Here is a 13,660-nt window from a genome sequence, read left to right as displayed (position 1 = left end):
TATATCTGAGCACCATCTCTGAGAACACAGTAAAGGCGTCAGGGGACTCCGAATTGTTTTCCATTGAACTCAAACATGCCACCATTTAAAACAGAAGTGTTCTCAGCATGAGTTGCTAGAAAGATTCACTTTTTAAGTGACATTTTGAGTAGCTTGTTTTAAGTAGTTCTTAGGTTTGGGTTTCACGTCTATGAACAATTCAGCAGCTTGTAGCTAATGGTGTTTCTCAGCTCTCAGTCACCACAGAGATCCAATCTATCTTGGAATTTCAGGAAATATTCTGCCTGGATCCATCGTTTCTCTGCTAGCAGACTTTCCTGTACCACACCTCCCGTCACAGAATAACTAACCTAATGCGCAAAACGAAAAAGGAAAAAAAGAAAAAAAAAAAAAAAGCAAGCCCATAAAAATAAAGAAAACTAAATAACAACGAAGTCTGAAATGCCAGTCTCACCTGCTATGAGTTAGTTTTAAGTTTCTTCTGATGCTGAGGTCAGTGTGCTTAACTCACACTTAGTTTGTGCTCATATCACTGTGTCTTACTACTGAAGGTCTATAACGCACAAAGGCTCTTACGTAAACATGGCATGGGGCAGTCGGTGGGGTACTGGGAATTCCACTTCGTTTCTACTTCCATGCCTTGTAAGGCACTCATCAGTGCTGTTTGCTCCCCACTGAGCAGCCCAAATGCTTCCCTTGCTCAGAAACTCTTAGGTGATGAGCTGAGAAACTTTTAGAAGCACAGAAGGTGGGAAAGAAGGGAGAAAGGGCCACGGCCATGGGCCGCCTGCTCCTGGGGTAGGTGGTGGTAGGGGCTCCGTGCCGCTTTGTCCCCCTGAGCTCTGTAACAAGGCAGGGCAGAGAGCATCCTGATGTGTGCACTGAGCACACACCAAGTTTGCAAAGTGTGAAAGTGTGGACTTACTTTCTTCATGGGTTTTTTTTCTTCCTCCAGCCGATCCAGCTTAAATGCCAAAGTGGAAGAGTGTGTTAAACTAAACTGTGAGCAGCCTTACGTCACTACAGCAATAATTAGCATCCCAACACCTCCCGTCACCACACCTGAAGGAGATGATAGGCCAGAGTCTCCTGAGTATTCGGGAGGAAACATTGTCAGAGTATCCGCTTTATAAAATAAGGAATTATTTATAAATTAGAATAAAGACCACTTATAAGGTGAGCTCGAGCAGAGAGAAACGAGTCCCAAGGAATGAGAGAGCTGACAGAGACAACAACCCCTGATATGTGTGCCAGCAGCAACGGAGCGAGACGTTCAGGAGAACCACAACAATTTGTGGGTGTCGGTGTCACAGCGTGGGAACCAGTGGAGTTTCTACATCCTGTTGGAACTGACACATAGTGGAAGCTTCTGTGACCATCCTGACTTACTATAGAGCACAATGAAATGTCCCCATTGATGCTTCTTCTTACCATGAGAGCTCTTTTTAGTAAAAAAAAAAAAAAAAAGAAAAAATACACATAAAAGAAAAAAATAGAAACCTGTGTTCCTGCTGAATGCAAAACAAGAAACATTTTGATAACATGTCTTTTTTTCCTCCTGTTAATAAACCGCAAACTTGTTGAGAAACTGTTAAAAAGAAAGAAAAAATGCTCATAACGAAATATGTTTGTACTGACTGAAAGAAATACAACCATAATGCATGCTGAAATTATTTGGAGCTGTGATCTCAGTTTACTTTTGTTGTTTTTCAGATTAGGCATGATAAAATATTACTGTAGAAAGGGGCATTTCTGTGCACTTACAACAAGCTGATTGTTAATGTTCCATGGTAGTTGTACAAATAACTTCCCTTTGAAAAACGCAGTATTTCTTATTCAAACACTCATTAGTGAACTAAAGTTGTTCAGTTAGTTCAGTATTTACTATTGTTTTATCTTGCTTCCTAGGTACTGTTACAACTGCAATAAGTCATTGTACACCTGTTGTATCAGGAATCAGGATTTATTTTTCTTTGAGGTATTTTACACAACTTCATCTACACTGTAGACTTCTAATGGCAAATAGCTACATAATCTTACAGCCAAACTGTGTGCCACAGATGTGCCATTCAGTCACTGTTCTCTTTGTCCACTGTCCTCTATTTCTATGACAGTTCATTGTCCGCTCCAACATTACTGTGCTGTTAGGGATTTCAAGGCTACTAATGAACAGGCATAGTCCTTTGTTCCGCAGATATCTTGTCTCATTCTGTATTTTCAGAACAAACCTCTTGTCCCAGTGTACTGTTGCGGGATCACTGCTGTTTGAATTGAGATTAGAACAAAGGTAGTTTGGGGATCAGCTAACATTTATCTCAGAACTTTCCCCATGGATGTTCTGCAGCATCCAGAGCGTTGGCTACAGTGGAAGACACTGACAGACATTCAGTAAAAATGATGGCGAAATTATTCTTGCAATCATCTACAAACTTGAATCCTAAAATTTGTTTGAGAATTTATATTGTGTCAAGATATTTAATTACCTAAGAACATTGATAAATAATGGATCGGGTCTCAAAGCTATAAAGATGTAATTGATTTCAATTGGAATTTGCCAGTGGGCAGATCTAACAGGTACTATGAAGGTTCTCCTTGTTAAGGTATTTTGGCTTCATTTTTAGAAGACATTGATGTTAGCAGAAACCTTTCTGATAAAAAAAAAGACATTTTTCTTCATGAGATTGCATTAGAAGATGTATCATAATGCTTCCTATGTACACAAACTACCATACATCCTATACATCAAATATACATGGAATATTTGCATATCAGTACATACATATATACATCAAGAACACTGGATCAGAAACAATTGCATGTCTTCAAAATAAAATATGCATATAAATCAAAAGGCTCGGTACATTAGAGGCCATTACAATAAATGATTAACACAGTTATTTAATAGTTTGAGTAGTGTACCTTTCAATATAGTATTTGTTAGCATCCTACTGATGTTAAATTTTACATTAGGAGAAAACACCCACTAAAAACTGAAACTTGCTGATAGGACACTTTTTACTGCACACAGATATTTCTCTGTACCTGTCCACAGAGACTGAAGAGTAGACGATGGACTATCATGCTACAGTATATACACCAAAATATAACAATGTCACCTATTAGAATTGAATTGCAATTAAAAGGAGCATTTAACGTAATGCATTATGCTTTTTTTCTTACTGTTTACTTATTCAGAAGCTTGGTTAATTTGCAATTATCAACTTGCTTTTTGTGCAAATCAGAAAAACTTACTGCAAACCGAGTTTCTGAATTTCTTTCAGATTGCAACAGATAGCAGAAGCACAGACTATCCTCTGGCAGAAGAACACTCACTTTGAGTAATTCTGATGTCAACTACGTTGTGTTGCTCGCCTCTCCTTTACCCTGTTAGAAAATTGTGGTAAATCTGCTGAAGCTGGTGGGATACCTATGTTTTAAAGGGGTTACAATGAGAGGCAGAATGGACCTTGAGCTTTGACTTACATTCTCCATCTACCCATGGTCACTCATAAAAAAACTGGCTTGGTCCCCACCTTGGGCTAAAACAACTATCGACACAAAACTGCCTTTACGCTAGCAATCTGCAACAACAGCTTAATGCCATATGGTACATCTTGAGTAGTAACATCCTTTAAATAATGTTAAAAGGCAGTTACCAAACCCAGTTTGGGACAGATTACATACAAACCAAGAAACCTATTGACTCCATCAGTTCGTGTGTCTCTTAAAAACTCTTTATTCTCCTTTTTGCATGGACTAAAAAAATTGCACTACAGCAATACACTTGCATAACAGTTATACCCCCGAACCAACCTGTACTTTCATTCTTAAATTACAGTTTAGGGAATAATTTAGTATGATTTTGCAGAATTCTAGTCTTGTCTCATATCTCCACATGTCACATGCGAAATCATTACATTATTCTGAATTTGGGAAATACACATTCTTTTGGTGTTTTAGGTGATTTAAATGCTGTTTTGGTAGTGAATGACTGTTGATGACTGTGTAAAATGCATCTGTACTGTACATGAAATGTAATTATTTCTGTGTATCATACAAAGAAACCGAAGTTGTTGTTTTTGACAATTTTGTTTGACAGTCATATATCGTATTTCAGAAGGCAGCATAATACATGCGTTATGCTGAATAAATAGACATTTGAGGAGTACTTAAATAAAACATCTGCATGCTTGAATGGGTCAACCTAGTTTTGCAATAACTTATTCATGGAACTTGTTTTTTTTTTTTTCCTAACAAGATTCAATGAACACTGAATCTGAGGGCAAGGAATTTCCCCAATACTAGTTCCAGGCAAGCACATCTGAGCCCATCTAAACCATAAGAGTGTCACCAAGACGACTGTGCCGCATCTGCACAGCACAGAGCTGCCCTACTCTGTGTCAGCAGCCACCACATTTCCCTTCCCCACTCCCTTTGCTACTAGAGCTGCTAAAGGAGCCCTTTGCTATTTGCTACCCAGCCTGCAGCAGCAGCAGAGAAAATTGGGGCACTGAATTCTTTCCAGCAGTATGAACTCTACCTCTCTGTCTTTACTTTTTAGAAGATTTCTGCTAGGTTTTGAACTTATCCAGTTGCTGACTGGATGCATCTCCTAGGCTACAGAATCACCTCAAAATTGATATCAAATTCCCTTGATAAAATATTAGTCCACGTTTGTGACCAGACTCCTTTTGTAGCATGGAAGCAGCTAAAAACACACTGCGGATCATTTTGCAGAGGGCAACTGACAATACAGGTGATGCCATATGCCATAGCAGTGGGAGGGATAATGGCCAACTTTATCAGGAGCTGAACCATCCCAGGCCATTTTTAATGAAACGATGGCCCTCCCATAAAATGTCTACAGAGGACAACGATTTCTGAGGGTTTGAATATACTCATTGTAGAAACACACCCACTGCTGAGAGAGTGCCTTTGCAGTGACAGCACAGTGCGACCTGCACTTGCTCTGTGGGAAAGGGTGACATTCAAGGAGGAAATTGGTCTGGAGGAGGATAGACTAGTAAAGTGACAGGATAATAAAGATTTCGACAGGGAGCGTGCTTAGGAAGTAATATGCTCTCTTGCCTGTATCTGGGCCCACCATGATTTTATTTTGCCATTGACAATGGAAATATCTGAGGACGTTCAGGGGCTCTGGAAAAGGAATTAGCAGTAACTACACAGCAAAAATTATACTGGATATGTAAATGGAAAGCCAAAAAAGCACTCAGGAGTGAACAACATCCACATATTTAAATTGACAAAGGCTGTAAGATATACCTAATTACCTAGTGTTTTTAGTTTTTCACTTGCCTGCATTATGTATCAATTTACTTTTCAAGTGCTCATTTTCATAGTATCAAGGCACAAGGAACAAAGAACAGGGGGTACTAATGAATAAAAGCAAGCAGATGCATAAAATTTTTGATGTATTTAGGACATCCCAAGCTTTTAAAGAAATGCAGTAGATCATACCTGAATTTTAAAGTTTTAGATCCAATCTCATTTCACATGAATTAAACATAATGCTTTAGTGGTAAAAGCTTTAAAAACTATTTTTAAAATCCCTCCCTGTATCATAATTTAACTGTGTAGTCACTGTCACCTTTTTACTATTTATTCTTTATAATTTTTCCTTAGATTTACAGAGTACTTTTACAAAATCCACAGTTACAAAGAGAAAACAATTACGTTTCCTCCAGAAAGCCTTGTCATATGATCTGCTGGTGGATGAAGCAAGATCTTGTCCAAAGACCAGGAATAGTGAAGTTTGTCTCCTAAAAGTATCCCCATACTCCCAAGTTATCACAGTGCAAACCTCACTCAATCTCACAGCTGAAGAAGAGTTCCCTCAACTCAGTGTGACTCACAGGGCTGAATGGAAGAGCCTGTAGTGGGCAGGGGGTGACCCATCTCCTAACAGAGCTGTTGGTCCTTACATTAAGTGATCCGTGAAAAATATTAAGGAACAGCTCTGTAGTTGCTTCTTGTAACAAGAAAGATTCCGTTAATTACAGTTTAGGCTGAAAAGAAGAAACGACACACCACCATTCTCCTCTAGATACTCCTACAAAACTTAGAGAAAAAAGGAAATAGAAGTTTGAATTAGTTTTACTGCTGCGAGTATCTCTAAATATTAACCTCTCTTACATATATCCTAAAGATCTAAAGGAAAAGAATGGACTGTCAGTCAGCGAATTTTAAGGCTCTTTGAAAAAGCCCTAGAAAAACAGAGACAACTCATAGTCTGAGCACAGAAAAAGTTTGAAAGTGTTCCAATTTACAGCTGAGACCTAGATTGACAAATGGGGTTAGATACCCAAAATAGACGCTTTCTTTCCCTTAATACATATCAGTAGTCCTTACTAAGAAAAGGAATACTTTCATCAATCCTGATGTGTTGATCTTTCAGTGAACTAAGTTAACCCCATTCTGAATGTAGACTGGCTCAGGATTTGGGTACCAAGTTCAAGTAATGTTACCCAGACTACTGATGTTTGTCATCATGGAGGTCCAAAAACACCAGTCTGTGAGGCTGGTCCTGTATCAAAGGAGCCATTCCCCAAATAATCCTAGAGTGAGGAAGTCCCCACCAAATCATTTTTTCAGGAAGCACTATCTCATACCTCTAATCTTTGTGAGCATGGTATGGATTTACCACCTCCTGAACCTACATGTGTGATTTGATAAATCCCTTTCATCATTTGAACTGAACAAGAGGCACTGAGCTTGTTCACTGAAAAACTGAGCAGATCCCAGGGTCACCTGCAGACCCTGTCCTTGCCTGTTGATTCTCTTTGCTTGCATTCCGCTTCACAGGCAACCCTCACAAGGACCATACAAGTACCTCCACTATTCATTACAACACTCTAGGAGTAATTCTGGTCTTAACTAGCTGACATCTGGGGTACATAAATACCCCTCCACAGTCCCTAGGAAGAGGATCACTTCAAGTCAATGTCAAACCACTATGTAATGTATGTAATACATTACAATACATATCAATATGTAATACAACTTTTAACACTGTAACTATAACACATAGGGAGAAAGAGTACTCAAGCATCATTTAGGCAGAGCAGCAATGCAGATATCTCACAAACTCAGTTCAGGTGTCCTAAGCCAGCTGTAAGACTCCACCGTAAGTACATTTCTCAAGATGGAAGGAGCTTTTACCCCTAAGCCTATCCCAATAAGCATGCTCTGGCTCGTCCTTTTCAGAAAGCTATACTCTTGCCATAACTATACCTACTGGTAGGGCTTCCTAAGCATCTGGAAACTGAAAACAAGCAGTATCTCTCATACAAGCTGTGGACTTCTCCAATGCATCTCCCTAGCCTGGCTTGCCAGAGTCACAGAACTGTAAGGGTTGGAACGAACCTCTAGTGATCATCGAGTCCAACTCTCCTGCTAAAGCAGGTTCCAGAAGGATTACAGTAGGATTTACAGTACATTGCACAGTTGCCCAAATCATCTCCTGAGAGGTAACACTATACATGAAGCGTGGCTAAGGAAGCTTTTACATACATTGCTTGAGTAAAACTTGGATTATTAGGATTTCTTGGATGAATTAAGAAGTCCTGTTCTCTTTTAACTTTACTTAGGGTGAGATGCTCCACATTTGGTTGTAATTGCATTAGTGTTCAGCACTACAAAGGTATTTGCACACAGTAGAAATGTGTGGGCTGAAGTTAAGGTTACTTAAACCTTAAGACACTGGAAAGATCTGGGCTTTCATTTGGTGATGCTTCGCAAAGACTACTCACAGCCTTTCTAACCTATTAGGTAAGTATGCAACAGGTTTTCCCAGCTGAGGGCTGGAGGCAGAGTTGTGTTTAGAGAGGGCAGAAACTTAGAATTATCAATGGGTCTAGTAGGCTTATGTGTGCTAGAGTTTAGTTTAGTAAATGGAAGGTCCTAAAAGCATTACAAACTTGTAAAACTTCCATTATTAGCAAAGGAGCTCCTCAAAATGAGCTTAGGGATCACAAAATAGTCTTACTACAGTATTAGTTTTTTTACAGTGCCCTCGGCTGAGCATGAGCCAGCAGTGTGCCCAGATGGCCAAGAGGGCCAATGGCATCCTGTCTTGTATCAGAAATAGTGTTGCCAGCAGAAGCAAGGAAGCAACCATCCCTCTGTACTCAGCACTGGTGAGGCCGCACCTTGAGTACTGTGTTCAGTTTTGGGCCCCTCACTACAAGGAAGACACTGAGGCCCTGGAGTGTGTTCAGAGAAAGACAACAAAGCTGGTGAGGGGTCTGGAGCACAAGTCTTATGAGGAGTGGCTGAGGGAGCTGGGATTGTTTAGTCTGGAGGAGGCTCAGGGGAGACCCTATCGCTCCCTACAACTGCCTGAAGGGAGGTTGTGGTGAGCTGGGGGTTGGCCTCTTCTCCCATGTAACCAGCAACAGGACTAGAACGAATGGCCTCAAGTTGCACCAGGGGAGATTCAGGCTGGACGTTAGGAAATACTTCTCTGAAAGAGTGGTCAGGTGCTGGAATGGGCTGCCCAGGGCAGTGGTAGAGTCACTGTCCCTGGATGTGTTCAAGAAACATTTAGATGTTGTACTGAGGGACATGGTTTAGTGGAAAATATTGGTGATAGGTGGATGGTTGGACTGAATGATCTTGGAGGTCTTTTCCAACCTGGCTGATTCTATGACTTTATGATTCTTCAACCCCGACAGTGACCTGCAAAAATATACAAAGTCCCAATCCAACAAAATGCAATCCACCATCAAAACAGTCCACAGTTTGTGGTTTGACTTTCTTTCTTTTGGTTGTTGTGATTTCGTTCATTTTGGTTTTGAGCAGGAATGAAAACCAAGCAGCACTGGCCCAAATCACTGAGTGACTGTAGGTCACCCTGTCTTGGACACGTGCTTTTTTTCCTACATGGAACCTTGTCTGTAGCTACAGAAATGCCACCCTGGCTAACCGGGGGGCAGGGGCATGGAAATCTTCTGGATACGTGCAGCAATGTTGGGCATATGAATTTCAGAAACTCGCATGAGAAAGTACTTATTAGAAAGTCATTCCAAGCAAAAATTTGGGAAGCTCTATCCTTTGCCTTTTTTCTAATCTCCCAGAATAAATATTAGCATTTCTGTAGGAGAGGTACAAAAGCAAAAGGTAATCTTGCTTGCAACAGTACCTGTGAAGTAATTACACCCAGAGGTGGACTGCTGAAAAACAAACAACATCCCACACAACTGAAGAATTTCACCATCCCTTGGAAGCTTTCGTAGAAGCAATAAAAAAGCAAGTGAAATTCACAGTTCAGTTTCTCCATGACAGAATAAGTGGAATTGGTAAAGACGCATCAAATTAAATCACATTAGCAGGAGAACCCTCCCAAATCTCACCAAAGCATTCACGTTCTGTGTCTTCAAAATAAAAAAAGCCATTATGGAATTTAAGACAATAGTGATTTTATTGTCTATCAAATCACACCTTCATTTTCTTTTCTTTTACAAATTTCAAAAACAAAGCAAGTATTTTTAAAATGTAGTATGTAAAAACCCATTTGCCACAAGCTACTGTATTCAGTGGAACAAATATATATTTCAGGAGCGTGGCCGAACGTAAAAATAATCCTATGAAACAAATATTATTCATAAAAATACAGTAAAATGCACTTTCCCCACCTCAATAAATACGTTTTAATGCTGTTTCCAGTTGGCATTTTAAGCCACTAGAGATCTCTTAATGAAGTACAAGCCAAAGTATTATTTCTCCTTATGCACTTTTACAATCATTGCAATAGCATCCAGAATTGTAAGCATTTTCCATGTAGACTTTTGTTTCTACCTCCATGGGAATCACAGACAGGATAAAAGATTTATCTATAAAAATGTGCTACTCCATATTGATCCCCATTTTGGAAAGAATGCTTAGGTTTTTTCTTTTCTTTTTACTAAGAAGTAGTCCACAGAACAAACTGTTTCAAATGAGAATTCTCTAGTACTCAGAAAATTGAAGTCTATTGTCCAGAATCATATTTTTGCTTTTAATCCCTCTTTAATACATTTAAACTTAAAAATTAGTCACATAGTTACATAAAAATATGTTTTAGAACATCTTTAACAATAATAACTAAGATAAAGGTTTTGTTAGAAAAAGAAAATCTTGTCCTTTTTACAGATCTTGCAATTTTTTTAATCCAAGTATTTACTTGAATTATAGTTCTGTCATCCATGCACACACAAAAACACACAATTATATATACATAGATCCCTGATTATTTTAACACATTTTCCAAATGGCTTACTAAAAATGCAAAAGTCAATTTCAGTAATGTCACATTTTGTTTGTCCAAAGGACAGTCATCTCCTCAGAAGACAAGTGTCTTGATGCTTTCCTAGAGGTTCCATCTACATGTGAATGAATCTGTATTTTACATGTCTTGTAACAATAAGTTACTGTTACTGTGCCCAGTGAATGAATGCCTTAAAACAAACAAACAACAACAAGAAAACAAAAACAATTCTGTTTCATGGCTCTTCTAAGAGGCTGAAATGCAGACACTTGCTTATTTGTCTTACTACAGAGGTCTCTTTATCAATCATTAACTGGTTTTGGAAGCATAGGAAGATTGGTATATTTTGTATACTTAATGGAACAGAATAAAAAATTTTTAAAAAAGGATTAAAACTCCAGTAACTTTTTAGATTAATTGCATCACCTACAATTCTTCCATTTCGAAGTGTGTATTAAAGCTGTTTGCCATGGATGAATGTTCAAAGATTCCTGTTAGGCTTGGTTTCAGTAGCTCCACAGAATGGCACGACAGTTGCTGTGAGGTATCATTCTTCAGGGACATTATTTGATCCGCCCCAGGATCTCTTCTGTCATAGTACAGAGCCCATAGTAAAGTAATAGTGAGGATCATAGCCAGAATCTGTGTCACTCCAATAGAGATTCCAAGAAATCTCAGCACTTGCAATTGCTTTGTCCCCCTCAAAAAACTGTACATTTTTTTACCACATCCCTATGAAACAAAAATAAGATAGAAAAAGATCAGTCAATATTATTTGGCTTGCAATTCCCAAGGCTTAGATTACCCTATCTAGTACTGGCTTTTCTGGCTCCCCAACATTCACTTTCTCCAAACAACACTTTGAAAACTATTTTGCCTACTTTTTAATCAGTTTCACAATGCCATATTTCAGTTTTCTCATACACTGAGAATTTATTGCATAAAACAAGCTCCTAGAGATCTATGCTACTCTTCAGTTCAAAAAAATCACTCAAAGTTGATCTGAGTTCTTATCAACTATCACTTTATTTATTTATTTATTTTTTTGAAAGAAACTCAAGCGGTTTCAACAAACTGTAAAAGCAATTACATGCTGTTAATCATCATTAGTACTGAGTGGTAATAATATCATATACATGTGTCATTATTCCTTCTAGTTACACTTTGGCAGCCTCCCATATCTGCAGACTATACACTAAAAATGATCTGGCATCATTTCTGATAGGAATGTAGAAATTTCCACCATTTTTGTGATAGCTTTACACTAACAGCCAGTTTTATCTTGCCTTGTGCAGGATTAAGCAACTTACAGCTAGTGCTGCTTAAAACACAATAATTTCACAAAGTCTTTGAAAAGGCTGTTGACTATTTGTTTGGGGGGTGGGGGGAGGGGAGAAAAAAAAGGCATATTAACTTCAAGTCGTTGTGACAAGGAAGAAACAATGAAGCCAATATTGTGAAAAATGACAGAGAAATTTGCCAGTTCAAAATGAACTCATACGCTATGGAATATTCACAAGGATCATCAAGTCCAAATCTGGGCTCTACAAAAGACCACCCAAAATTCAAACCCTATGTCTGAGAGAGTTGTCCAAATGCTGCTTGAACTCCGGCATCTTGGGGCTGTGCCCACTGCCCCGGGGCAGCCTGTTCCAGTGCCCAACCACCTTGTGGTGAAGAACTTTTTCCTATCACCCAACCAGACCCTCCCCTGACACAGCTCCATGCCGTTCCCTCAGGCCCTGTCACTGTCACAGAGAGCAGAGCTCAGCGCTGCCCCTCTGCTCCCTGTGAGGAGCTGCAGCCACCATGAGGCCTCCCCTCAGCTCCTCTGCTCTGCGCTGAATAAACCAAGGGACCTCATACATCCTTCCCTCTAGACCATTCCTTATCTTCATAGCCCTCCTTTGGAGGGCTGTATCCTTCTCATACTGTGGTGCCCCAAACCTGCACCCAGTGCAGGAGGTGAGGCCACACAGCACATTGCAGAGGGGACAACCCTTCCCCTCACCCGGTGACCATGCTGAGCCTGGTGCACCCCAGTGTGCAGTTGACCCTTTGGGCTCCCAGGGCACACCACTGCCTCATGTTCAACTTGCCAACAACCAGATCCCATAGATCCCTTTCTGCAGGGCTGCTCTCCAGTCTCTTGTCCCCCATTCTGTACATATATCCTGGGCTGCCCTGTCCCAGATGCAGAACCCGACCCTTGTTCTTGTTGAACTTCATGCTGTTTGTGATTGCCTGCTGTTCTCATTTGTCAAGGTCCCTCTCCTCTTAAGGGAGTCTATAGCTCCTCCTAATTTAGTGTCCTCTGCAAACTTACTTTATATACATTTGAGTCCTGCATAGAAGTTATTGAAGAAAACATTAAAGAGAACTGGCACTAAAATGGAGCCCCGAAGAACCCCACTAGAGACTGGCTGCAAATCTGATGTAACCCCATTTATTGTAACCCTTTAAGCCCTACCCATCAGATGCCAGCTATTTACCTATCATATTACTATCTGTCTATGCTAGATGTAGCAAGACCAACACTTGTCTTGCTGACTTATTCCCACTGAGCCTCTGCAGACATTTGAGCTTTCAAGTCAGCTTGCTGCATTACTGCCTTGCTTTGTTTTGTGAGAATAGCTGCAACAGGCAGGGATCTCGGAAGAGCTTACCATCCACACACTCTACCAGGAAGATGGTCATACCCACCACCTCTCCCTACTGCTGCTGGACAGCTGCAAATCCAAAGCAATTATTTACACAGAAAATTCTGAAGAAAAAAATGACTTTTAAATACCACAAATTGATGTTTCCAAGAAACAGAAATTTAGAATAATTGCTCTTTCACTGCTCAGCTCTTATCAAAACAACAGCACATGCTCCACAGTTTGCTTATGGGGCCAACAATTACTGCATAAGGTTTTGGGAAGTCTCTCAAGCACCTCAAAGTCAGCAACAGCCCACAAAGACACTGGCTCTGAAGACTATTGGACAGCAGTGTAAACAAGCTGTGTTCCTTCTGATCAGAAAAGCTGGTGTCTTAAAAAGGATAAAACTCTGAAGAGTGAGCCCTTACTTATTCCGGCCCACGGTAAACCCTACAGACTTCAGAGTACAGAAATTAATGGAACACAACCAGCAAGGGCAAATTCAAAGTAATAATCACGACAATAATCATGACAGGATAATCCTAAGGAGGCATTAGTTCCAGCAGAAGACCTTCTAGAACCATCACAACTATTCTGTGTTTATATCCATCTTATAGCTTTTCTATGAAAAGAAAGCAATTGATCAAAGTGACAGAATCTGAAGACAGCATGTGACAAATAATACTTCTCAATCACACTGAAATTCCCAAAAGCCTGTTGTTTCAAATGCTGCAGTCATTAATCTATTTGATGA

General features: G+C 39.8%; 2 protein-coding genes across 3 annotated transcripts in view; one reads left to right on the top strand and one right to left on the bottom strand.

Moving 5' to 3' along the window:
• The window catches only part of KCND2 (potassium voltage-gated channel subfamily D member 2), a 272,477-nt gene extending 268,278 nt beyond the window's left edge, over positions 1–4,199 (top strand). The window contains exon 7 of the mRNA XM_021384830.1: positions 956–4,199. Within this exon, the coding sequence (XP_021240505.1) occupies positions 956–1,133 (178 nt within the window). The 3' untranslated portion in view covers positions 1,134–4,199. The remainder of the gene's footprint in view (positions 1–955) is intronic.
• Positions 9,416–13,660, bottom strand: part of TSPAN12 (tetraspanin 12) — a 44,743-nt gene continuing 40,498 nt past the window's right edge. For both annotated transcript variants that reach the window (XM_021384828.1, XM_021384829.1), the window contains one exon: positions 9,416–10,996. In XM_021384828.1, the coding sequence (XP_021240503.1) occupies positions 10,691–10,996 (306 nt within the window). In that variant the 3' untranslated portion in view covers positions 9,416–10,690. The remainder of the gene's footprint in view (positions 10,997–13,660) is intronic.

The sequence above is a fragment of the Numida meleagris genome, chromosome 1, assembly GCF_002078875.1.
Source record: "Numida meleagris isolate 19003 breed g44 Domestic line chromosome 1, NumMel1.0, whole genome shotgun sequence".
In the NCBI taxonomy this organism is placed as follows: Eukaryota; Metazoa; Chordata; class Aves; order Galliformes; family Numididae; genus Numida; species Numida meleagris.
Note: the sequence above shows the minus strand (reverse complement) of the source record. Positions and strands in the feature narration are given on the sequence as shown.